Source organism: Pristiophorus japonicus, chromosome 26 (assembly GCF_044704955.1).
Source record: "Pristiophorus japonicus isolate sPriJap1 chromosome 26, sPriJap1.hap1, whole genome shotgun sequence".
Taxonomy (NCBI): domain Eukaryota; kingdom Metazoa; phylum Chordata; class Chondrichthyes; family Pristiophoridae; genus Pristiophorus; species Pristiophorus japonicus.
Genome location: NC_092002.1, coordinates 22,584,280 through 22,611,762, shown reverse-complemented (window position 1 = coordinate 22,611,762; position 27,483 = coordinate 22,584,280). Strand labels below are relative to the sequence as shown.

Below are 27,483 nucleotides of genomic sequence, written 5' to 3'. Positions count from 1 at the left end.
GGGGGGGTGGGGGGCTGCTTCAATAAATTGTCACAGACATGATCTTTGTATTATATATTTTTTTTTAAAGAGTGCATTTAGGACAAACTTCAGCAACTTGCAAGGGAACTGCGGACGGATTTGATCACCTGTACAGATGGAAACATACTCCTCCTAATGATCGCTGGTGAGTGCTGTTTGAAGCGAAAAGGTACAGTACATTGACGTTTGTTATCCGTAGTACAATAAACAGTTAAAAGAATACCAAGTTGTACTGAGTTGTGAGCCTTGACCATTTTTCACCACCCGGGCGGGTTCAGGTCGGATTGTGGAATTAGAGTAGAAGAGGGAAGGTGCGGGTTCACCTACCGACAACTGTGGCTTTCATAAGAATATCGGCTGCAGTAGAGGGGTAGTAGATGTGGCCAGTTTTGACATTTAAAAAGTGGAGAATTGGAGCAACATAAAGGCAGCAGCCGGTTTTCAAGATTAGAAAAGGCTGCTCCTGTTTACATATAAAAGTGTAAAATACTGGCAGCATAGTGCAGACAGCAGATTCTGGCATGAGTCAAGAGATCACAGGACTTGGAGATGAAGTTTACAGGGTCACATGTTAGACTCAGCCAAGGTCATCATAACAAATTTGGTTTAATTACAATAAAACTAACCATGATTAAGAGTGACTGAGAAATATGACTGAATGGTGAGACAAAAAGTTTACAGCAATTAAGTGTTAGACTTACAGGAAAATATATGAAATACGTTAAAAGACAAATTGAAAACTAAACCTTTATGATTTAAAATGTAAACCCCCTGCAAAAATAAAATTATTTTTCTGTACTCTCTCCCACATACCCATACACAGTGCTTATGTGAGTGCCAATTTCCACCTTCGTAACATCACCCGTCTCCGCCCCTGCTTCAGCTCATCTGCTGCTGAAACCCTCATCCATGCCTTTGTTACCTCTGGACTCGACAATTCCAACAAACTCCTGGCTGGCCTCCCACATTCTACCCTCCGCAAACTTGAGGTCATCCAAAATACGGCTGCCCGTGTCCTAACTGGCACCAAGTCCCGTTCACCCATCACCCCTGTGCTTGCTGCCCCGTGTCCTAACTGGCACCAAGTCCCGCTCACCCATCACCCCTGTGCTTGCTGACCCGTGTCCTAACTGGCACCAAGTCCCGCTCACCCATCACCCCTGCGCTTGCTGCCCCGTGTCCTAACTGGCACCAAGTCCCGCTCACCCATCACCCCTGTGCTTGCTGACCCGTGTCCTAACTGGCACCAAGTCCCGTTCACCCATCACCCCTGTGCTCGCTGCCCCATGTCCTAACTGGCACCAAGTCCCGCTCACCCATCACCCCTGTGCTTGCTGACCCATGTCCTAACTGGCACCAAGTCCCGCTCACCCATCACTCCTGTGCTTGCTGACCCGTGTCCTAACTGGCACCAAGTCCCGCTCACCCATCACCCCTGTGCTTGCTGACCCGTGTCCTAACTGGCACCAAGTCCCGCTCACCCATCACTCCTGTGCTTGCTGCCCCGTGTCCTAACTGGCACCAAGTCCCGCTCACCCATCACCCCTGTACTCGCTGCCCCGTGTCCTAACTGGCACCAAGTCCCGTTCACCCATCACTCCTGTGCTTGCTGCCCCGTGTCCTAACTGGCACCAAGTCCCGCTCACCCATCGCCCCCTGTGCTTGCTGACCCGTGTCCTAACTGGCACCAAGTCCCGTTCACCCATCACCCCTGTACTTGCTGACCTACATTGGTTCCCGGTTAAGCAACGCCTCGATTTTAAAATTCTCATCCTGGTTTTCAAATCCCTCCATGGCCTTGCCCCTCCCTATCTCTAATCTCCTTCAGCCCCATAACCTCCCCTCTCCCCCCAAAGATATCTGTGCTCCTCGAATTCTGGCTTCTTGAGCATCTCCAACTATAATTGCTCAATAATCGATGGCCGTGCCTTCAGCTACTTAGGCCCCAAGCTCTGGAACTCTTTCCTTAAACCTCTCCGCCTCTCTATCCTTCTTTAAGATGTTCATTAAAACCTACCTCTTTGACCAAGATTTTGGTCATCTGCCCCAATTTCTTATGTGGCTTTTGTTTTATTACACTCCTGCGAAGCGCCTTGGGACATTTTACTACATTAAAGGCACTGTATAAATACACGTTGTTGTTGTTAAAACCCAGTAAGAGATAAACCATGATTTCTCTGCTTACTTAGAAACTAAAAAATCGTAATAGTCACTTAGCTTTCTTCATCGCTGTCAGCCAGCTTCTAGAAAGTGGAGGTGCAAAGAAAAACTGCTGAAAGTCTGAAATTAAAATGTGCATGTGTATGGCTCTGCTCCTGGACAGGGAAGTCTGAATGTTTTGGTAGCAGAGTCAAGAATGTGTGCTTTGCCAAAACATTATTTTTTCAACACCCTTACTTCAGTTTATAAAGTGTGCATGATCTCCAAAGTACCACCAAAGTACTTTTTAAAGTTGACTTGACACTGCATTGAACCTATAGGCTTTTTGGTGTCGAGACCAAGAGATAGGAGACAGTCTTTCTGAGCAGGTCTCACCCAGACATGTCGTGGGCTCGGATCAGAACCTGACTGGGTTATGCTCGACACAGAGGAAACATAGAAGAAAAGGATATCGTGCATGTATAAACAATTTTCTGCTTTGGCGCAGAATCCATTGTAGTAAAATCTGCAGAGCTCCCGCTTTCTGGGTGGCCCTAAATCATGGCTGAAATTGCACTGCTCTCCCTGCAGAAAGGAGAAAAAAAGCAAGTTAATAATTCTTCAACATTCTTATTCATAATAAACATTTTCCACATCAACTGAGGCCGGGTACAAAAGTCACTGGATACCATCAGGTCACACAAAGGGTATACGCATTCATATCTGTTCTGGAGTCTTCAGTCATGCAGACAGTGCACAGTCGCTATAAACTTACAGATGAATCAGATTAAAAGATAAAGTGAACTGTAACTCTGCCCAATATCCACAGGGGTGGAGAGCCACGACAACGTTCAATTGTTGTTCGGCCATTATAGACAAGTTTGATCAAATCGCAGCCCTGTCGGTGGATTGTGTGGCAGAGAGAGGAAAACAGAGGCAGGGAGAGGAGGATGTTAAGAGGACCAGATGCAGATAACAGTATGCCATCCATCAATCATTGGGGACGGAGAAGCAAATTCCCTAGATCACCTCGAACGAAGGCTCACTAGATCAATTCCTGGGATGAGGGGGTTGTCCCATGAGGACAGATTGAGGGCCTTTACTCTCTGGAGTTTAGAAGATTGAGAAGTGATCTCATTGAAACATAAAAGATTCTGAGGGGGATTGACAAGAGTGGATGCAGAGAGGTTGTTTCCCCTGGTTGGAGAGTCTAGAAACAGGGGGCATAGTCTCAGGATAAAGGGTCGGCCATTTAAGACTGAGTTAAGGAGGAATTTCTTCATTCAGAGGGTTGTGAATCTTTGGAATTCTCTGCCCCAGAGGGCTGTCGATTCTGAATCGCTGAGTACATTCAATGCTGATAGATAGATTTTTGGACTCATGGGGAATAAGATATGGGGATCAGCAGGAAAGTGGAGTTGAGGTCGAAGATCAGCCATGATCTTATTGAATGGCGGAGCAGTTTCGAGGAGCCATATGGCCGACTCCTGCTCCTAGTTCTTATGAAACACAGCAGGATGCAAGCAACTTAAGATATGGGCCAAAATCAAGAATGCAGTCCTGATTTATCTTTACATCAGGTTCAAGCACCTGAAGGAGCCCAGTGCAGATGAATTTCACTGTTTACTGCACAATCCATGGTAAGCTAGGCTGTTTCTTCACCACATGTTCATGTGTGGTATCACATCCCAGGGTGTGAAATAGGAATTTGGGTTTGGTAGGGTAGTGGTCCAGTAATTTTGAAGAATCAAATTTATGACATTTATTAACCAGATTTTCAGCTGAATGTTTTTAATGTAAAGGCCGTACATACATTTGAGTGACCTGTGTTATATTCACACGTGTGGGCTAGCTTCATGTTCATGCATGCTTGCAGCCCTGTTACCTGCCCAAATATGCGCAAAGCCCAAATCTTTTATATTGGGACTAATCATAACATAAATTCCCGACACTCTGCACAAGCACAAAAAAGGTGGAATGACTACTGTTACAAATAAAAATTGGCAACCTACAGAAGTGTAAGTGAACTGTAATTCAAAGCAGTTGGTTTTCAGTCCGCATCTGTTGGGAGAAACTAATTACTTAACTAATATGCTGATGTGTACAATATTTGAACTTTTTACCTATATTTCCACATTTACTATAATTAGAATTTTAGGAAGATTAAACCTCACCCGTGTTATTTAAAAAAAAATTTTAAAACCACAAGTTCCAACATAAAAGATGGCTAATTGACTGGAGGTTCATATTCCATTTCTAGATCCTGTTGAATGAATTACCTCTATCCATAACTGAGGGAGTCAGGGTGCTTTAATTTGCACCTGCGTTCTTGGGGTATGGAGGGAATATTCAGACATTAAAGGCACCATATAAATATAAGTTGTTATTGTTTTTGTAGGAATTGGGTTTGCTTCTACAATCCCTCGCACGATGTAAGCTGGGTCTAAACACCTCTGGATGCTAGGTGTTTCACAAGAGAAGGGATGAAAAACTGGAAAGCAAGTCAAATGCTTCTCCTAATAACTAATTACACCAAGGCTGAACCCTGGAAATTGACAACCTGCAGCTTCAGTCAACTGAGGAATGGTGTGCAGTAAGAATACAAGAGATGTGGGCGGCTAAAATCATTAGTTTGCCAGAAAATGAGTGAAATAATATAAATTCAGCCACTTCCTTCAAAAGCAAAGTATAATTTTTCAAAATCTACTTTGACTACACTCCAAAAAAGTACTTAATTGGCTGTAAAGCGCTTTGAAATTAGGGTTTAATTAGGAGGGGGAAAATAGAGTATGAGAGGAAGCTGCCGGGAACATAAAAACTGACTGCAAAAGCTTCTGTAGATATGTGAAGAGAAAAAGATTAGTGAAGACAAACATAGGTCCCTTGCAGTCAGATTCAGATGAATTTATAATGGGGAACAAAGAAATGGCAGACCAGTTGAACAAATACTTTGGTTCTGTCTTCACGAAGGAAGACACAAATAACCTTCCGGAAATACTAGGGGACCGAGGGTCTAGTGAGAAGGAGGAACTGAAGGAAATCCTTATTAGGCGGTAAATTGTGTTCGGGAAATTGATGGGATTGAAGGCCAATAAATCCCTGGGGCCTGATAATCTGCATCCCAGAGCACTTAAGGAAGTGGCCCTAGAAATAGTGGATGCATTGGTGATCATTTTCCAACAGTCTATCGACTCTGGATCAGTTCCTTTGGACTGGAGGGTAGCTAATGTAACACCACTTTTTAAAAAAGGAGGGAAAGAGAAAACGGGTAATTATAGACCAGTTAGCCTGACATCAGTAGTGGGGAAAATGTTGGAATCAATTATTAAAGATGAAATAGCAGCGCATTTGGAAAGCAGTGACAGGATCGGTCCAAGTCAGCATGGATTTATGAAAGGGAAATCATGCTCGAAAAATCTTCTGGAATTTTTTGAGCTTGTAACTAGTAGAGTGGACAAGGGAGAACCAGTGTATGTGGTGTATTTGGACTTTCAAAAGGCTTTTGACAAGGTCCCACACAAGAGACTGGTGTGCAAAATTAAAGCACATAGTATTGGGGGTAATGTACTGACGTGGATAGAGAACTGGTTAGCAGACAGGAATCAGAGAGTCGGGATAAACGGGTCCTTTTCAGAATGGCAGGTAGTGACTAGTGGGGTGCCACAGGGCTCAGTACTGGGACCCCAGCTATTTACAATATACATTAATGATTTAGATGAAGGAATTGAGTGTAATATCTCCAAGTTTGCAGATGATACTAAGCTGGGTGGCGGTGTGAGCTGTGCAGAGGACGCTAAGAGGCTGCAGGGTGACTTGGACAGGTTAGGTGAGTGGGCAAATGCATGGCAGATGCAGTATAATGTGGATAAATGTGAGGTTATCCACTTTGGTGGCAAAAACACAAAGGCAGAATAAGAAAAGGGGAGGTGCAACGAGACCTGGGTGTCATGGTACATCAGTCATTGAAAGTTGGCATGCAGGTACAGCAGGCGGTGAAGGCGGCAAATGGTATGTTGGCCTTCATAGCTAAGGGATTTGAGTATAGGAGCTGGGAGGTCTTACTACAGTTGTACAGGGCCTTGGTGAGGCCTCACCTGAAATATTGTGTTCAGTTTTGGTCTCCTAATCTGAGGAAGGACGTTCTTGCTATTGAGGGAGTGCAGTGAAGGTTCACCAGACTGATTCCCGGGATGGCAGGACTGACATATGAGGAAAGACTGGATCGACTGGACCTGTATTCACTGGAGTTTAGAAGGATGAGAGGGGATCTCATCGAAACATATAAAATTCTGATGGGACTGGACAGGTTAGATGCAGAAAGAATGTTCCCGATGTTGGGGAAGTCCAGAACCAGTGGATACAGTCTAAGGATAAGGGGTAAGCCATTTAAGACTGAGATGAGGAGAAACTTCTTCACTCAGAGTTGTTAACCTGTGGAATTCCCTACCGCAGAGAGTTGTTGATGCCAGTTCATTGGATGTATTCAAGAGGGAGTTAGATGTGGCTCTTACGGCTAAAAGGATCAAGGGATATGGAGAGAAAGCAGGAAAGGGGTACTGAGGGAATGATCAGCCATTATCTTATTGAATGGTGGTGCAGGCTCGAAGGGCCGAATGGCCTACTCCTGCACCTATTTTCTATGTTTCTATGTTTGAAACGTCCGCTGGTCGTGCAAGTCTGTCTTTCTTTAATACAGCAGAGCAATTAATTGGATGTTACCAGCCAGAACCAAATGCCATGGGGATCCAGGGTTTTTCAGCATGTATTACAGCAAGACTGATGTTCCACATTCATTTTCTCACCTTTGCGCATCTGCCCTCTACAAAGAACTTGCAAAGTACTTTCCCTTTCCTCTCTCCACACGGCTGGTGTCCTAGGTCGTGCATGTTCCTCATACGCCTCTCATCATCGCGAGTCTAGTGAAACACAAAAGGTTGGGTGGGATGGAGTGAGGGAGGTAACCATGTTCAGTACAGTCAACTAATATGATATAAAATTAAATAGGTGTAAAGCAGAGATGCAACTGTGCTACAATATACGAGTGAACTGGAAAATGAGTAGAAGACGTAAACATCCTGCTCAAAAATATTAATACAGGTGGTTTTAAGACATTATTTGAAATGGTTCATTGCCACCAAAAAGGACAAACGTGACTTATCGTTCCCCTATTCCCATTGTGAAACAATGTCCTCTTCCCCCTCATACTCTATATTGCTGGAGAAGAGGTCAGGCTGCATTTTGTCACCTACTTTTTCTAACAATGTAACAGAAAACATCATGATCAAAACAATACTGACCCAAAGACAGTGCCTCAATGTGTAAGAATTATCCAACATCTGGTAAAGCAGCTGTAATATGCAGATGATATAGCCACCGCCACTGGGTCTTGGCTCCCCAAAGTATGAAGAGGGGGTGAAGGAAGAGTGAATAAAATAGATATCGATGGTAAAGAGATGGAAAACGTCAATGAGTATATGGGCAAAAATTTGGCAGATGGAGTATAATGTTGGAAAGTGTGAGGCCATGCACTTTGGCAGAAAAAAAATCAAAAAGCAAGTTAATATTTAAATGGAGAAAAATTGCAAAGTGCTGCAGTACAGCGGGACCTGGGGGTACTTGTGCATGAAACACAAAAAGTTAGTATGCAGGTACAGCAAGTGATCAGGAAGGCCAATGGAATCTTGGCCTTTATTGCAAAGGGGATGGAATATAAAAGCAGGGAAGTCTTGCTACAGTTGTACAGGATATTGGCGAGGCCACACCTGGAATACTGCGTACAGTTTTGGTTTCCATATTTACGAAAGGATATACTTGCTTTGGAGGCAGTTCAGAGAAGGTTCACTAGGTTGATTCCAGAGATGAGGGGGTTGACTTATGAGGAAAGATTGAGTAGGTTGGGCCTCAACTCATTGGAATTCAGAAGAATGAGAGGTGATCTTATCGAAATGTATAAGATTATGAGGGGGCTTGACAAGGTGGATGCAGAGAGGATGTTTCCACTGATGGGGGAGACCAGAACTAGGGGGCATGATCTTAGAATAAGGGGCTGCCCATTTAAAACTGAGATGAGGAGTAATTTCTTCTCTGAGGAATTCGCTGCCTCAGAGAACTGTGGAAGCCGGGATATTGAATAAATTTAAGACAGAGAGAGACAGTTTCTTAACCGATAAGGGATTAAGGGATTATGGGGAGCGGGCAGAGAAGTGGACCCGAGTCCATGATCGGATCGGCCATGATCGTATTGGATGGCGGAACAGACTCAAGGGGCCGTATGGCCTACTTCTGCTCCTATTTCTTATGTACCTGTGAAGTTCTTCATCCAGAAAATGGGGATGTCAGAAACAAGGGAAGAGAAAAATTGCTTGAACTGGAAGTGTTTCTGACGGACTATGGAAATCACTGCAGGTGGCGAGACATACTAAGGGACATGAAAGTGTGTGCAAGACTATTGTTAAATCAATACTTTGATATGGGGCAACAGCTGGACCCCAATGAAAGCACAGTACAAAGAGTGGATATTTTGGACCAAATATCCGAGGAAGATATTAAATATCAGTTGTGAGACCAACACTGAAGTATTGAGGGTATGCAGTAACACAGAGTGCCATAGTGAGAATATTGTAATGGGCAAGATATTACTGCTGTCGGACTGAAGATGAGTACACTCAGAAGATGGAAGAATGGATTCCATGAAGAAGACTGAGTGGAAGATCAAAACTGAGATGGATGACTGTGTACCGTAAGCTGGAATGGAAGAGTTACAATAGATAAACAGCTACAGAAGCTCAGAGGGGAGTAGTGCCGTCTTTAGTCTATATAGGACAACTAATTAATATTGAACACTATTCCCCGGACCAGAAACCCAGCCTGTGCCTAGGCATTTGTCCCTGTGTATCTGTTTGCATGACGGAAGCCTGGAGTGATTCATTTCCCAATTTTCTTCTCCCTCTCCATGGGAAATGTTGGTGCAATCGGGTACTCCCCGGGGGCAATGCTTGGTGTGATCTAGTACTCCCCATGGGAAATGCTTGGTGTGATCTGGTACTTTCTGTGGAAAATGCTTGGTGTGATCTGGTACTCCCCATGGGAAATGCCTGGTGTGATCTGGTATTCCCCGGGGGCAATGCTCGGTGAGATCAGGTACACGCTGTGGGAAATGCCTGGTGCGATCAGGTACTCCCGGGGGAAATGCCTGGTGAGATCTGGTACTTTCCATGGGAAATGCCTGGTGAGATCTGGTACTCCCGGGGAAATGCCTGGTGAGATCTGGTACTTTCCATGGGCAATGCCTGGTGAGATCTGGTACTTTCTGTGGGAAATGCCTGGTGAGATCTGGTACTCAGCACATGGAGAAATGTGTATACAAATCCACCAACATGCTGCACTGCTTTGACAGCCTTAAGTTACAGAACTACATTATGTTGGTTGGTGCCTTTATTTTCCTCCTGATGGAGTTACTGCTCTTATTTGAACTGTTAAATGAAATCAATAATAATCAAGGTCAGAACTCCCAAGTAGAAGGTAAGAAAGTGACCAAAACAAAATTAAAACACGTGAGCCGATCTTAGTGACCCATTACTAACCAGTACTGGCAGAAGACAGCGATATTTGCCTCCCTCAATGTGGTTGTGGTGATATGGAAGCTGATCATTTCAAAGTGTACTAACTGGTTATAGGCGTGAGAACACAACACAGACAAATATAATTTCAACTAAGGCTTTTTTATGTGTAATATTTCCTCAAACCTTCAAAGAAAGTTTATCTTCAATATGACTTAGCAACATTTACTCATACAACTGCATAATAGCTCGTTGGGATCACTGCATATCAAGCAATAATTCAATACTCAGAAAAGGAATTTCAGATTTTATGTCTCTTACCCCCATATGTTCATCATAAAGGTCATCGTCACAATCATCCATAGGATCCATCATATGTCCTGGTGGTCCATAACCCGGCGGTCCATAACCCGGTGGTCCATAACCCGGTGGTCCATAACCCGGTGGTCCATAATCTGACTCAGGTCCATAATCTGACCCAGGTCCATAACCAGGAGGTGGGTATGCTGGCCCAGACCCATGCCCTGGTGGGCCATAATCTGGACCAGGTCCATGTCCTGGCCCCTGACCTGGAGGGGGCCCATGTCCCGGGCCAGGATTGTGACCTGGAGGGGGTCCATGTGTCGGCCCGGATCCGTGACTTGGAGGAGGCCCATGCGTCGGCCCAGAAACGTGGCCTGGAGGAGGGCCATGTGTCGGTCCGGAAACGTGGCCTGGAGGGGACCCATGTCCCTGCCCTGATCCCTTCCCGGGTCCATGGCCCGGGGGTCCATGCCCCTGCCCAGCTCCATGTTCCTGCCCAGCTCCATGACCTGGAGTACCATGTCCCGGAGATCCATGTTCTGGGGGCCCGTGCCCTGGCCCCGACCCATGTCCTTGTGACCCATGCACTTGGCCATGTGCTCCTCCTCTGCCTCCTCTTCCACCCCGTCCCCTGGCCCTTCCTCGGCCACCTCTTCCTCGGATGCCACGTCCTCTACCACCACCTCTACCAGGACCTGCAGTTAAAAACAGAAGAGAGAGACAAGAAATAACAGAATTTATAATTGGAATAGGATAGACTAAAAGAACAGAAAAGCAATGCATTCAAAAGCATATGAATTATAAACAAATTACAAAATAGTTATGGCTGCAATGAAGCAAAAAAAAGTCTAGTAAATAATATATCATCAATCATTATCCCTAACTCTTAGTTGTAGAATTATAATATTGTTTTTTCATGTTCATTATTCTGTTGGAATACAGATACTATAGACGTTTGTAATCTGACAAGACAGTTCAACTAATAATATGTACGGTAGCATAGTGGTTATGTTACTGGACTAGTAATCCTGGGACCCAAGTTCAAATTCCACCACGGCAACTGAGGAATTTAAATTCAATTAAATAAATCTGGAATAAATCTGGATGTGACTCCAGACCCACAGCAATATGGCTGCGATCTGCAGTTCAAGGCGGCAGCTCACCACCACCTTCCCAATTAGGGATGGGCAATAAATGCCGAGCTTGCCAGCGACACCCACATCCCGGGAACGAATAATTGTTTTAAAAATATCACAGAAGCAAAACAAAAAATGTAATCCAATCCTTTAGCCATCCCTATCGAGAGCTCCAGGGAGTAAAAGCACCACTTGGTGTAATATTGAGACAGAGACCAAGGAGATCCCAGGTTTGATCCTTGGCCTGTGCTAAGCTAACTGTTTGCTGAAGCAGCGATAAAGAATAGCTTGCATTTATATAGCGCCTTTAACTTAGTAAAACATCCCAAGATGCTTCGTTGTAGTGTCCTTAAACAAAATTTGGCACATAAGCAGATGAAGTAGAGTCTTAAAGGAGGAGAGAAAGGTAACAAGGCAGAGAGGTTTAGGGAGGGAATTCCAGAGTTTAGTGCGAAGGCAGCTGAAGGCACGACTGCTAATGGTGGATCGATGCAAGTCAGGGGTGTGCAAGAGGCCAGAATTGAAGGAGCACAGAAATCTCTGAGGGTTGTGGAGCTGGAGGAGGTTACGGAGATCGGGAGGAACGAGGCCATGGAGACTCTGCAATTGACCAGCACCCCTCGGCTAAGGAGACGAGGAAAGAAAGGGCTATAGAGTTCCCACCATCATCTAGTGACTCCTGATGGAAGGGAATGTGTGGGGACAGGATCGTGATTGATTGGCAGTCCAACAGCCTACTGATCCTGTCTTGGCTCACAGATGAATTGTCAATCGAGAGAGGTACCTGATGGATCCATGATAACTTACCCACTATCAGTCAATGCCGCAGAAGTTGGGGAAAAAAAGGAATGCACCAAAGTTGAGTTTTCTACAAGCTATACCTGATGGTCCATGCCCCCTGTGTCCCATGGGCATGTGGGTCTGCTGCTGGTGTTGATGTTGCTGAGAAGCCTTCCTATACTGGCTTAACTCTTTGGCAAAATCATCAAATTCTTCCTCTTCCTCATCTGGTGCTCCCTCTTCCTCCTCCTCGTAGTCAGCATACTGATCATCCTCATACTCCTCGTACATATTATAGTTGATCTTTTCAGGTTTCATGTATGGCTTCTTTGGCAAGGGAGCCGTTGCAGGTGGAGGATAAGGTGGCTGCATTGAGTAGAGCATAAGATATGTCATTAATTCAAGGGCAGAAGAAATTCAGTAAAAATGTTGATTTACCAAAGCATCAAAAATAACAACAGTTGCACAATGGGTTGGCATGTTAATATTCTGCCCCAGTGTGGGAAAATACAGATTTGCATCAATAACCCAGAGTTCTTAATCTTAGCCAGGTCAAAAGGTTATGGCAAAAGCCAGCCACTTCTCCGCAGCAATAAAACAAATATAGATAGGAGGTTATGCCAAGACAGTCTTGTGTGCCACTTAGCAATTGAGAACATAATAGTAGAGCTAAAAGCCTGGAGGCAGGTTCTATCTTTCCTCTCTCCTGACTGTGAAAAAGCTGAACTCTCCTCTATTGGTCCTATTTATTTATGATGGAATTCAGAAGAATGAGAAGTGATCTTATCGAAACGTACAAGATTATGAGGGGGCTTGACAATGTGGAGAGGATGTTTCCACTGAACTAGGGGACATAATCTTAGAATAAGGGGCCGCCCATTTAAAACTGAGAGGGTTGTAAATCTTTGGAATTTGCTGCCTCAGAGAGCTGTGGAAGCTGGGTCATTGAATAAATTTAAGACAGAGATAGACAGTTTCTTAACCGATAAGGGAATAAGGGGTTATGGGGAGCAGGCAAGGAAGTGGACTTGATTCCAAGATCGGTTCAGTTATGATCGTATTAAATGGTGGAGAAGGCTCGAGGGGCCTTATGGCCTATTCCTACTCCTATTTCTTATGGTTCTGTAAAGAAGGCACATTTTCTCAATGTTTCGCCAGGTTTCTTTGCACATTGCCACTTTTTTGCTTCCTGCTTGAACTGAATGTAGTATCTCTAAGTTTGCAGATGACACTAAGCTGGGGGGCAGTGTGAGCTGTGAGGAGGATGCTAAGAGGCTGCAGAGTGACTTGGACAGGTTAGGTGAGTGGGCAAATGCATGGCAGATGCAGTATAATGTAGATAAATGTGAGGTTATCCACTTTGGTGGCAAAAACAGGAAGGCAGAATATTATCTGAATGGTGACAGATTAGGAAAAGGGGAGGTGCAACAAGACCTGGATGTCATGGTACATCAGTCATTGAAAGTTGGCATGCAGGTACAGCAGGTGGTAAAGAAGGCAAATGGCATGTTTGCCTTCATAGCGAGAGGATTTGAGTTTCGCAGCAGGGAGGTCTTACTGCAGTTGTACAGGGCCTTGGCGAGGCCACACCTTGAATATTGTGTAGAGTTTTGGTCTCCTAATCTGAGGAAGGACATTCTTGCTATTGAGGGAGTGCAGCGAAGGTTCACCAGACTGATTCCCGGGATGGCAGGACTGACATATGAAGAAAGACTGATCGACTAGGCTTATATTCACTGGAATTTAGAAGAATGAGAGGGGATCTCACAGAAACATAAAATTCTGATGGGATTGGACAGGTTAGATGCAGGAAGAATGTTCCCGATGTTGGGGAAGTCCAGAACCAGGGGTCATAGTCTAAGGATAAGTGGTAAGCTATTTAGGACCGAGATAAGGAGAAACTTCTTCACTCAGAGAATTGTGAACCTGTGGAATTCTCTAACACAGAAAGTTGTTGAGGCCAGTTCGTTAGTTATATTCAAAAGGGAGTTAGATGTGGCCCTTACGGCTAAAGGGATCAAGGGGTATGGAGAGAAAGCAGGAGTGGGGTACTGAAGTTGCATGATCAGCCATGATCATATTGAACGGTGGTGCAGGCTTGAAGGGCCGAATGGTCTACTCCTACAACTATTTTCTATGTTTCTCCCTAGTCTGTATATTGTTCCCCAGCCAAGAGGCCAGCTGGCATCCTGTTCGTCGACCTCTGCCAATAATGGTCCTGGGCCAGCTACTGGGCGCTACCAGTCAACAGTGTAGGTGATGCACCCTCCAACTTTCCTTTCCTTCCAGTCTGTTGTTCGCTCAATGCGCCACTTGTAGCACAGCTGAGATCAGGAACTTGCAATGTGGATAAAATCATTGCAATAACACTTCTGCCACAAAAGTTGAATTTCAACAGCACAGGGTCTTTTCTATTTTCCTTCTGTCAATGAAATGCTTTGGGGATAAAATTAACACCCAATCCAATTGCATATGTTTCATGGGTAGTCCACTGGCAGAATGCTGAAGATACAACCAGAGATTAAAGTGAGCTGGAATGCTCGGCAACAGCATTCTATCTCCAGAAACAAAACCTTGTGGTCTGCTCTCCCAGAGTCTTCCCCCAGCTTCTGTTGCTCACTCCTTCACCAACCCCATGCCGTTTACTGCTGATCCTTTCCGCATCTATCTCTCACCTTCCCTTACTTCCTCGCTCCACCGCAGCCCACCCCCTGGTCTAATTCCTGCCTCTTGGTCCCCACTGCAATCTGATAGCAAATCAGAAGGCAGCAATGGATCTTGCCATTAGCCTGTCATACACTAAAGAGGAAACAACATTCTCCACCATTTTTCTGTTAACAGAAATGTTTACAATAAAGAAATGCACAAGGTGGGAAGAGGGGGTGAAGTACTAATGATAAAAAATAAATGCTGAGGGAAGGAGAAGCAGATGGACAAAAAATGGAATGCAACAGTCAAACGGTTGCTGGTCTGGAAAAATAGCAGGAAAAATAAATTAAGATATGAATGAGGAGAGGAGGGCAGAAGTTATTACAAAAGAAAATTAAGTCACAAACATTTGCCACTCACTGGCATGTTGCATCTTACTTTGTGATTTAAAAATGTGGGCCGAAACACTATATAATGGTGGTAGGTGTGGCTCAGTGGGTCCCACCACTCCAGAGACTGGAGCACAAAAATCTAGGCTGACACTCCAGTACAGTACTGAGGGAAGGCCGCACTGTCAGAGGTGCTGTCTTGAGGATGAGGCCCCCGTCTGCTCTCTCAGGTGGATGGAAAAGATCCCACGGCACTTTTTCAAAGAGCAGGGGAGTTCTCTCCGGTGATCTGGCCAATATTTATCCCTCAATCATCATTATAAAAAAGATTATCTGATCGTTATCACATTGCTGTTTAGTGAGAGTTTGCTGTGTGCAAATTGGCCGCCGCGTTTCCTGCATTACAACAGTGACTACACTTCAAAAAGTACTTTGCTGGCTGTACAGAGTTTTGGGACACGCTGAGGTCGTGAAAGGACCCAAATAAATGCAAGTCTTTTTTTTCCAGGTTTTAAACAAGCTCCATTCCCCAACGGTTTTACCTTCATGCTCTTCTCTGCCAGGGCACAGATTCCCAACTAAGCCTTTGAGCTGTCTCACTGCTTCACCACTCACCAATGCAGAATCCGGAGTCTCCGAGCCCCAGATCTCACACCCTCAGACCACTTATCTCCTTTTATATATTTAGGGAGTAGTGATTTCTTTTTAATTTTATTTTTTCTTCAAAATAACTCATTTGCATCACTGCAAGGAGAAATTGAACATTTTTTTTGATTTTTAAATCTCCTAAATGCAACTAAGAGATTGATATCCTGTTCTAATCAATCTCCTAGTCACTTGCATTTATATAGCGCCTTTCACGACCTCAGGACATCCCAAAGCACTTTACAGCCAATAAAGTGCTTTTGAAGTGTAGTCACCGTTGTAATGTGGGAAATGTGTGTCTCCGGTAAGACTTGGGATTATTGCAATGCAGAATGGAGAGGCAGCAAGAGAGACCCAGAGAGCAAGAGAAAAAATCTTGGCGAGGTCACAGCTACACAACAACGGATAAAACTCTCCAAGGGTGGCAGTGTACAACAAAGTACAACAAAATGCATGAATATTCTACTTCGCCTGCCCTTACCTGTGAATATGGTGGACTGTATTCCCGGTACTTCCGGTAACCCTTCTCCCCGGGACTATAGTCAGACTCGTCGCTATAATCAGAATAATCATCACTGGAAGACAAATGACGCTGCGAAGACAATTAAAGTACAAAGATTTAAAATCCAACACAGTGATGTATATTTAAATTGTCACCTACTGCAACTGGGTGACCCACCAAATAACTAGTCTAGTTTTAGATGTCACACCAATACCAGATGGTAGCAACATTTTGAAAGTTATAGCACCAAGACAATAAAGGCAACACTACTGTATCTAGGAATACTGTAAAATTCTCGCCCATTTTACAGCTGCATGAAACACTATACACATTTTGCAAATAGGATATATACTACTACATATTATAAGAACATAAGAATTAGGAACAGGAGTAGGCCATCTAACCCCTCGAGTCTGCTCCGCCATTCAACAAGATCATGGCTGATCTGGCCGTGGACTCAGCTCCACTTACCCGCCCGCTCCCCATAACCCTTAATTCCCTTATTGGTAAAAAATCTATCTATCTGTGACTTGACTACATTCAATGAGCTAGCCTCAACTGCTTCCTTGGGTAGAGAATTCCACAGATTCACAACCCTCTGGGAGAAGAAATTCCTTCTCAACTCGGTTTTAAATTGGCTCCCCTGTATTTTGAGGCTGTGCCCCCTAGTTCTAGTCTCCCCGACCAGTGGAAACAATCTCTCTGCCTCTATCCTGTCTATCCCTTTCATTATTTTAAATGTTTCTATAAGATCACCCCTCATCCTTCTGAACTCCAACGAGTAAAGACCCAGTCTACTCAATCTATCATAAGGTAACCCCCTCATCTCGGAATCAGCCTAGTGAATCGTCTCTGTACCCCCTCCAAAGCTAGTATATCCTTCCTTAAGTAAGGCGACCAAAAATGCACGCAGTACTCCAGGTGCAGCCTCACCAATACCCTGTACAGTTGCAGCAGGACCTCCCTGCTTTTGTACTCCATCCCTCTCGCAATGAAGGCCAACATTCCATTCGCCTTCCTGATTACCTGCTGCACCTGCAAACTAACCTTTAGTGATTAATGCACAAGGATCCAAAAAGAGTTTTTTAATGCACAAGGACCCCCAGGTCCCTCTGCACCGCAGCATGTTGTAATTTCTCCCCATTCAAATAATATTCCCTTTTACTGTTTTTTTTCCCCAATGTGGATGACCTCACACTTTCCGACATTGTATTCCATCTGCCAAACCTTAGCCCATTCGCTTAGCCTATCCAAATCTCTTTGCAGCCTCTCTGTGTCCTCAACACATCCCGCTTTCCCACTAATATTTGTGCCATCTGCAAATTTTGTTGCACTACACTCTGTCCCCTTTTCCAAGTCATCTATGTATATTGTAAACAATTGTGGTCCCAGCACCGATCCCTGTGGCACACCACTAACCACCGATTTCCAACCCGAAAAGGACCCATTTATCCCGACTCTCTGCTTTCTGTTAGCCAGCCAATTCTCAATCCATGCTAATACATTTCCTCTGACTCCGCGTACCTTTATCTTCTGCAGTAACCTTTTGTGTGGCAGCTTATCGAATGCCTTTTGGAAATCTAAATACACCACATTTATCGGTACACCTCTATCCACCATGCTCGTTATATCCTCAAAGAATTCCAGTAAATTAGTTAAACATGATTTCCCCTTCATGAATCCATGCTGCGTCTGCTTGATTGCACTATTCCTATCTAGATGTCCCGCTATTTCTTCCTTAATGATAGTTTCAAGCATTTTCCCCACTACAGATGTTAAACTAACCGGCCTATAGTTACCTGCCTTTTGTCTGCCCCCTTTTTTAAACAGAGGCGTTACATTAGCTGCTTTCCAATCTGCTGGTACCTCCCCAGAGTCCAGAGAATTTTGGTATATTATAACCAATGCATCTGCTATAACTTCCGCCATCTCTTTTAATACCCTGAGATGCATTTCATCAGGACCAGGGGACTTGTCTACCTTGAGTCCTATTAGCCTGTCCAGCACTACCCCCCTAGTGATAGTGCAAGGTCCTCCCTTCCCACATTCCTGTGACCAGCAATTTTTGGCATGGTTTTTGTGTCTTCCACTGTGAAGACCGAAGCAAAATAATTGTTTACGGTTTCAGCCATTTCCACATTTCCCATTATTAAATCCCCCTTCTCATCTTCTAAGGGACCAACATTTACTTTAGTCACTCTTTTCCGTTTTATATATCTGTAAAAGCTTTTACTATCTGTTTTTATGTTTTGCGCAAGTTTACCTTCGTAATCTATCTTTCCTTTCTTTATTGCTTTCTTAGTTACTGAAACAAAGTTTGCCACCACTTTGTTCCTAAATGTAATTAACTTCCTTAACTGGCGCTTAGCAATTGAATTGAGTTCAATTGAGTTGTTGAATCAAAAGTAGCCCATCATGCTTTACAATACGCTTAGCTGGAAAGAAAAAGGAGAGGCAGGCCTGATGGTTCACTAGATTGAACATTAAGTTTTTGTTTCGTTCTGCCCGACACTTTCTCCCGACAGCCTCACCAACTCATCCGGCCGACATGAGATTCTAATCCATACCATATAGTTGGCTCTTAACATCTTATAAAGAGGTCCAACAAGCCACTCGGTTGTAAATCAAGGCACGGGAAATAAATGCAGGCCTGTCAACGTCTTTATTGAAAGGGGGTTGGAGTACAAGAGTAGGAATGTGTTACTACAATTGTACTGGTCTTTGGTGAGACCACACCTGGAGTACTGTGTACAGATTTGGTCTCTTTATCGGAAGAAGGATATACTTGCCTTGGAGGTGGTGCAACAAAGGTTCACTAGATTGATTTCTGGGATGAGAGGGTTGTCCTATGAGGAGAGATCGAGTAGATTGGACCTATACTCTCTGGAGTTGAGAAGAATTCGAGGTGATCTCATGGAATCATGCAAGATACTGAGGGGGTTGACAGGTTAGATGCTGAGAGATTGTTTCCCCTGGCTGGAAAGTATAGAACCATTCTCAGGATAAGGGGTTGACCAATTAAGACTATGAGAAGGAATTTCTTCACTCAGAGGGTTGTGATGCTTTCGAATTCTCTACCCCAAAGGGCTATGGATGCTGAATTGTTGAGTACATTCAAGACTGAAATGGACAGATTTTTAGACTCTAGAGAAATCATCATCATCATAGATAGTCCCTCAGAATCGAGGAAGACTTGCTTCTACTCTTAGTATGAGTTCTTAGGTGGCTGTACAGTCCAATACGAGAACCACAGTTTGTGTCACAGGTCAGACAGATAGTCGTTGAGGGAAAGGGTGGGCAGGGAGCCTGGTTTGCCGCACACTCCATAGGCATATAAATAATAAATGGGTAGTAAGAGGGGTGGGGCCGATTAGGGACCAAAAAGGAGACCTACACATGGAGGCAGAGGGCATGGCTGAGGTACTAAATGAGTACTTTGCATCTGTCTTTCCAAGGATGATGATGCTGTCAAAGTCATAGTGAAAGAGGAGGTAGTTGAGATACTGGATGGGATATATATTGATAAAGAGGAGGTACTAGAAAAGCAGGCTGTCCTTAAAGTAGATAAGTCACCAGGACCGGATGGGACACATCTGAGGATGCTTAAGGAAGTAAAGGTGGAAATTTGCAGGTGTCGGCCATAATCTTCCAATCCTCCTTAGAAACAAGGATGGTGCTAGAGGACGGAAGAACTGCAAATGTTACACTCTTGTGCAAAAAAGGATGCAAGGATAAACCCAGCAACTACAGGCCAGTCAATTTAGCCTCAGTAGTGGGGAAGCTGACTTAACAGTGACTTGGACATTAAGGAAAGCCAGCACGGATTTGTTAAAGGCAAATTATTTTTAACTAACTTGATCGAGTTTTTTGATGAGGTAACAGAGAGGGTTGATGAGGACAATGCGGTTGACGTGGTCTACATGGACTTCCGAAAGGCATTTGATAAAGTGCCACATAATACTTTCCAGAAAAGTTGAAGCCCATGGAATAAAAGGGACAGTGACAGCATGGACATGAAATTGGCTAAGTGACAGGAAACAGCGAATAGTGGTGAACAGTTGTTTTTTGGACTGGAGGAAGGTATACAGTGGTGTTTTCCTGGGGTCAGTACCAGGACCACTACTTTTCTTACTGTATGTTAATGACTTAGACTTGGAGGTACAGGGCATAATTTCAAAATTTGCAGAAGAAACTAAACTTGGAAGTATAGTAAACAGTGAGGAGGAGAGTGATAGACTTCAAGAGAGGATAACAGACTGGTGGAATGGGCAGACACAGGGCAGATAAAATTTAAAGCAGAACAGTGCAAAGTGATACGTTTGGATGGGCTGGGATTGTTTTCTTTGGAACAGAGGAGGCTGAGGGGAGACCTTATTGAGGTGTATAAAATTATGAGGGGCCTGGATAGAGTGGGTAAAAAGGACCTGTTACCCTTGGTAGAGGAGTCAACAATCAGGGGGCATAGATTTAAAGTAATTGGAGGGAGGTTTAGAGGAGATACGAGGGGAAATTTCTTCACCCAGAGGGTGTAGGGAGTCTGTAACTCACTGCCTGAAAGGATGATAGAGGCAGAAACTCTCATCACATTTAAAAAGTACTTGGATATGCACTTGAAGTGCCGTAACCTACAGGGCTATGGACCAAGAGCTGGAAAGTGGGATTAGGCTGGATAGTTCTTTGTCGGCCGGCGTGGAAATAATGGACTGAAATGTCCTCCTTCCGTGCTGTAACGTTCTGTGATTCTCAGAACGAGGAGAGGCAATATAAATTAAGGAGTAAAATTCTAAAGGGGGTGCATGAGCAGAAAGACCTGGGGGTATATGTGCACAATTGATTGAAGATAGCAGGACAGGTTGAGAAAGAGGTTAAAAAAAGCATACGGGATCCTGGGCTTTATAAATAGCGGCATAGAGTACAGAAGTAAGGAAGTTATGATGAACCTGTATAAAACACTGGTTCGGCCCCAACTGGAGCAGTGTGTCCAATTCTGGGCACTGCACTTTAGGAAGGATGTGAAGGCTTTAGAGAGGAATGATTTACAAGAATGATTCCAGAGATGAGGGATTTCAGTTACATGGATAGACTGGAGAAGCTGAGGTTGTACTCCTTAGAGCAGAGAAGGCTGAGCGGAGATTTGTTCAAAATCAGGCAGAGTGGATCGAGAGAAACTTTTCCCATCGGCAGAAGGGTCGAGAATCAGAGGACACAGATTAAGTGATTGGCAAAAAAAAACAAATGTGACATGAGGAAAAACGTTTTTATGCAGCGATTGGTTAGGATCTGGAATTCACTACCTGAAAGGGTGGTGGAGGCAGATTCAATCATGGCATTCAAATGGGAATTGGGTAAGTATCTGAAAGAAAATAAATTGTAGAGCTTTAGGGAAAGGGCAGGGGAGTGGGACTACCTGAAGTGCTCTTGCAGAGAGCCGACGGGCTGAATGATCTCCTTCTGTGCTGCAACCATTCTATGATTCTATAGATATGGGGATCGGGCGAGAAAGTCGAGTTGAGGTAGAAGATCAGCCATGATCTTACTGAATGGCGGAGCAGGCTCGAGGGGCCATATGGCCTACTCCTACTCCTAATTCTTATGTTCTTAGACCTCCAAAATTATTATACCAGTTAAATACTCCCAGACAATGTTATTAACCCCGCGGCTCAGCTGCAACTAGTGAATGTATCTTGAATGGAGAGCTGCATCAGAAGTCCAGTCCATATTATGTAACTTTAGGGCGGATTACCTTGTGCTTTGATTTGCGTTTCTTTTTTGACCTCTTCTTTTCTTTTTCTCTTTCTTTCTTTCGCTTTCTCTTCATCCTACGATGGGATTTATCCTTGTCCTTGTCCTTATCATCATCCTCATTATCCCGTTCTTGTTTTTCAGGTTTCTCTTTCTTGATTTTCTCCTGGGATTCCTCCTGAACCTCCACTTCCTCAGCGTCATCTTCCAACTCCCCTTCCTCCAGTTCTCCTTCTTCCCTATATTACCAAAAAATGAATAAATGTCAGAGTCAGAAATCAGCATTGTGGAGAAAAATAAGTCATTTCACCTAACCTAGCAATTAAGCAAAAAAAATTACGGCAACTCAAAAAAACTTCATGATGGCAGTTATAGCCCAGTGAACTGACAGCACTAAAACTACTGTACCTATTTAAGATCAGCACTGACCACCATCCATTTCTGCTGAGTACAGGGTTAGAAGCTCAAATAATAAAACAGAAATGCAATTCGAACAAGAACCTAACTCTGTCATGTACAGCAACATGCTAAATATAGTTTGAAAACTTTTTACCAATTTAAATTAACTTTAAACAATTTCCTTCATTTTATGAATAAATGACATTTAGTTGTAAGCAATGTTTCCAGTTTTCTCCTGATGCTGACTAACGCTGGGGTTGGGTTGCACAGGATCCAGGAACCCTCTGGTACCTCACCCAACTGGTTATTGTTCACTGAGGAGAGCAGACAGTGAAAGTCAATCATTGGTTCACTATGGGGGAGTAAACAGGAGTAGGGTGCCCATATGAAAAGTCGAGCGCCTCCCGTGAATGGCTCTATTTTCAGCGTTCCTCTTTCTGTACTCTGAGAATCCCATGACCTTTCAGTGCAGTCAGTCCACCCCACGGGTAACACAGCATACCTATTCCTGTTCTCACCTGCACGACTTGAAACCAAACTAATTTTTCCTCTCCAAACCTCATGAACATAAGAAATAGGAGCAGGAGTAGGCCATTTGACCCCTCGAGTCTGCTCCGTCATTCAATAAGATCATGACTGATCTGATCATGGTCTCAGCTCCACTTCCCTGCCTGCTCCCCATAACCCTTCACTCCCTTATCGCTCAAAAATCTTCTCTATCTCCGCCTTAAATATATTCAATGATCCAGCCTCCACAGCTCTCTGGGGCAGAGAATTCCATAGATTTACAAACCTCAGAGAAGAAATTCCTCCTCATCTCAGTTTTAAATGGACTGCCCCTTATTCTGAGACTATGTCCCCTGGTTTTAGTTTCCCCTATGAGTGGAAATATCCTCTCTGCATCGACCTTGTCGAGCCCCCTCATTATCTTATATGTTTAGTCAACTGTACAGCCCCAACTTATTCCGGCTGGGGTTAGTGAGCACAGCAGACTGGAGATTGAACTTGACCCTTCTAGTTTGTCGTGTGGCAATGATTTTAGAACCCCACTAAAAGAGGGCTCCCCCAATACTCAGCTGATTAAGACACTGAATATTTGAACCAAGCATACCAGGGAGATCGGGTCTGTGCTCAGCTAACTGATCTCAACCAGGGTTAAGCTGCAACTTGCTTCAGTACCCAATACTGGAGTGGGTTTGGGGGAGGGGGGTTATGGGGAGAAAGAACTGGCCAGGGTTTCCAGCCTGAACTCGAGCCAGTGATCCCTACTGGAAAGTATATCTGGATGTTTGGCCAGGACAGCACCAGGATGATTCTCTCCATTGTCAACCTACAACACTAAATATCTTCATCTGCACACTCAGACAAACACCTGTCGGGCAGGTAGCCCAAGAGATTTGACTCCAGCAAGGGGGAGAAAACAGAGGAAAAATGTTTTTACATTTCCGACGACTGATGCATTTGCGTTAGTATTATTGGTTTCCAGGAACATATTAAAACAGCCCATATGACTAAATTCAAGAAATTAAACAATAAAGTGAACTTCAAACACATTCCCGTTTCTGCTTTGAATGTCACGTATGAATGAAAACAGATTTTCTGGTTGCTTAAATGTTGAATGACAAATGTAAACAATGACTTCTAGTGTAGGCTTTCAAATGTGAACAACCCAGTTTATCACATCTTTTATTTTTAGATGGATTCAACTTTAGATTCACGCTGCAGTGAGAAAACATGTTGGACAAAGATACAACTTGAAAAATAGATCGACTTGTTTTAAATCGTAACAAGGTCCAGTAACAGATCACTAAGATACCCGGTAAGTAGTTGGGCCGTAGACACAAGAGGTCCCAGTTGTGATCGCTAGTCTTTGTTGAGTCAGCCGATCTCAAGCGAAGTAGTAGTTGGAATATTATAATAAGTAGTTGCACCTCTGGGTTAGAGAACGCACAACTGGGTCAGTGTAACTGCTCCTCATTGATATCAAATAGTTTCTGGGGAAGTGTGGGCGCGTGCACGATAAATAAAGACAGGATCAAGCTGGGCTGCAGTGTCCTCTCCCCCTCTGCGGCCATAAACGCAGTGTCATGGCTCACATGTGAACAATGGGTGTGGTATCACAGGGCACCTGTGGAACCCTGTACAAGGAACCAATGTGTTTAACTGTAGAAGTCAGAACAAAATACAGTTCCCATCCCTCGGCCCTTCCATGTGTCTTGCAGCTGCTGCAGTAGGTGTGTGAGAGTGAGACACGATTAATCACTTGCCTGAGCAAGATGACCTCGACCTAACATACAACACTTTATACCTCTTTCCTGCAATTAAACTCTACGTACAAACAACAACACCCTTCTCTGGGAAAACAGGGTGCAGATTTGCACCACCCTGCCTATCTTCCCCTCTGCCAGGCCATGGTTCTCCCACTGACCAGGACAGTTCTGACGAAGGGCATCACACAGAATTTGAATCGGTCTTTATCTGTCAGATGCTGACTGGCATGCTGTGGCTTTCCATTTCTGTCTTTAACAAAAAGTTTGATTGAAAGTTTTGTGTCACACAATCAAATATAGTAATGTGCACCCATCATTAAAAACTACAAAAATAGTGCAGAACTTTATTCAAATTCATTATTTTGAAAAACTGTCAATTTGTTGAAAGACAATATTAAAATTTCATCTGATAATCTCAAATTGAAGCATTTTGGGGGCAATTTCCTCTTCTCCTGAAGGCACTGAATCATACTGGCAGAGTCTCGTGGGCACTGGGTCACCATCCAATACCTAACCGAGTGGGCATTCTTCATGCAAGCTTAGACTGTTGCATGCTAGCAAGCTATTCAACCATCTGTGGCACCACAGCCCAGTGCAGCCCTGACCTCAGCTGATGACAGCACACTTTCCAACGTCAGCAATTGGACTACATTCAGGAAAGGGAACCTTGGCTGACTGGTTCGCTCCCTGGCCCTGGGGCTTTTGAGACTAGTTGCAGCCCTGCAGTTCAAACCAGACACCTTCCTGCCTTGTATTGCTCAACACAACACCTAGCAGTGAATTGATGTACTAGGCACTGGGGACGCAGCACCTTAAAACTTTTGTTTAAACCCTTTAAATTGTGTTCTACATCCCTCTAAGAATTCTGCTGCCCTCCAACTCTGGCCTCTAGTTCATTCACCGCACTTCCTCACCCCACCATTGGCAGCCGTGACTTCAGCCGCCTAAGCCCTAAACTCTAGAATTCCCTCCCTAAACCTCTCCACCTCTCTAACCTGATGCTCTTTTAAAACCTATCACTTTGACCAAGCTTCTGGTCGCCAGTCCTAATGTCTTCTTCTTTGGTTCGGTGGCAATTTTTTGCCTGATTAAGCTTCTGTGAAACGTGTTGGGGTGCTTTACTACATTAAAGATGCTATACAAAAGCAAGATGTTGTTGATTTTTCAGTAGAATTAACATCAGAACCTTTGCACCATTCACTGCTTATACAAATTTACAACTTAAATCGAAACATGGGGCTCAGGAATCTTAGTTTTAGGCTCAGACTTTTGATATTCTCACATGACAATACCAGAACTACAATTCCCATTGTAGAGAACTCTTACTCTCAGTCAGTGTTGGAGAGATGCTGAGCAGACGCAAGGCTCTGTCTCAGAGACATATGGAGGGAAAAATCAGGTCTTTGTACAACGTGTAGATGACAGTTGCAGCGATGCTGGCAGAAACCTGAAATTTCCTGTCAGTCTTCTGAGGCAGGAGATGGTATACGAGGACTTAAAAATAAACTGACAGGTGATCTGGGAATATCCTCCACGTACCAACTTCCTACTCCCGATTGCACTGCCCCGTCAAGGAATCGTAATTCCACTGAGAGTTGGAGTAGGTGATCCAGTGTGCTCCCATATAGAACCGAAGATTTAGAAAGTATATTCAAAGTGAATTTTTTAAAAATAAATTAAAAACCAGTGGGTGTATACCATACATCTTCCCTTTGAATTAAAACTGGACAAAAAGACTTAGGAACATCAGCATGGTGTGTGTCAACACCACAAATGGTGGAAGACCTTTGGTAAGAGTTTTGAGGTTTTGGGTATAAAACTTCAAATTCAAACTTTTGGGTACACTAGCTGCCACCTCAGCAATCGGCATTTTCAAACTGAAGTAACTTCAATCAGCCTTTACATTCAGGTTTAGAGAAATTAAATCAGTACTTTGGCTCATCTTCAAAAACTATATACAGAAAGTTAGTGAGGAAATATATTATAAGTTAAGGAACCCCAGGTGATTAAGCTTGCGAGGATTTGGACTGTTCATCTCATGGGGAAAAGTAACCTTCTAGTGGAAACTAGTACGAATTTGCTGCCTGTGGGGGGGAAAAAAAACATTTTCCAGCTCAGTGTTAATGGTACATTGCTTCAGATATTAGCCAAGAGTTGTAACTGTGCAAAAGCCACCACCCTGCCATAGCTAGAATGTTTGTACATGTCACCCACCAATCACCAAGGCTGTTAAATCTAAGGTCTTAAGAGCAAGCTGCAATAAGACATTTGAAAGTGTCTCTTCAATATAAATTGAGAGTCTGATTGCCCCGCTGGGTGGGAGAGCAGTGCTCCGGCCCCTTAACACTGGGTTAGCACCCGGCAGGGTACTTACGCTTGATAGCCATGCATGGTGACTCCCCACTGCACCTAGCCAATCTTCCCCCCCACCCGACAGGCTAACAACCTGTCCACATTAAAAGGGGGGTCTTCATTAAGGAAACAACACACAGCATGATCTGCTGGATATTAAAGCAGTGGAAGAAATGGGTTGCCTCATGTGTCATTAGGCTCAGAAGAGAAGAATGAGACTGTTCATGGCTACATTCATGATTACAATTTTCTAACTTTTAAAAAAACTGTCTGTAGAATCTCATGCATACACTGTCATCTTAAAATTCACACAAACAAAAAATGCAACTCACTCAATTTATTTCATTGCACTAATCATTTTTTTTTTTTCTTTTTCAGTCAATTTTCTCCCCTCCTGAAGACATTTACTCATGATGCGATACAGCTCTGTGAGTACCCTCCAGTATCTCGCTCCTAGGGGTCACTATCCACGTGTGATTGTTGGCAGGCTGCTCCAGAATGCAGGCAGAACAACTGAACCCAATACTCTGCTCACCTGACGTTCACATACAGGTGTACTTCCAGCAGCGATCGGGAGCAGCAGCTCTGGCTGACTGC

At 44.0% G+C, this 27,483-nt stretch overlaps 1 protein-coding gene and 1 long non-coding RNA gene across 2 annotated transcripts in view; one reads left to right on the top strand and one right to left on the bottom strand.

Annotated features, from left to right (window-relative positions):
• Positions 1 to 27,483, bottom strand: part of zc3h4 (zinc finger CCCH-type containing 4) — a 52,024-nt gene that overhangs the window by 21,583 nt on the left and 2,958 nt on the right. Inside the window, exons 2-7 of the mRNA XM_070867936.1 lie at positions 21,867 to 22,104; positions 16,103 to 16,213; positions 12,040 to 12,304; positions 10,041 to 10,717; positions 6,963 to 7,076; positions 2,634 to 2,745 (exon numbers count right to left, since the gene is read on the bottom strand). Of these exons, the coding sequence (XP_070724037.1) occupies positions 2,634 to 2,745; positions 6,963 to 7,076; positions 10,041 to 10,717; positions 12,040 to 12,304; positions 16,103 to 16,213; positions 21,867 to 22,104 (1,517 nt within the window). The remainder of the gene's footprint in view (positions 1 to 2,633; positions 2,746 to 6,962; positions 7,077 to 10,040; positions 10,718 to 12,039; positions 12,305 to 16,102; positions 16,214 to 21,866; positions 22,105 to 27,483) is intronic.
• LOC139239242 (uncharacterized) lies at positions 75 to 27,483 on the top strand. The gene is made up of 3 exons (XR_011588623.1): positions 75 to 166; positions 23,961 to 24,083; positions 27,265 to 27,483. It is a non-coding gene; the product is annotated as an uncharacterized lncRNA (long non-coding RNA).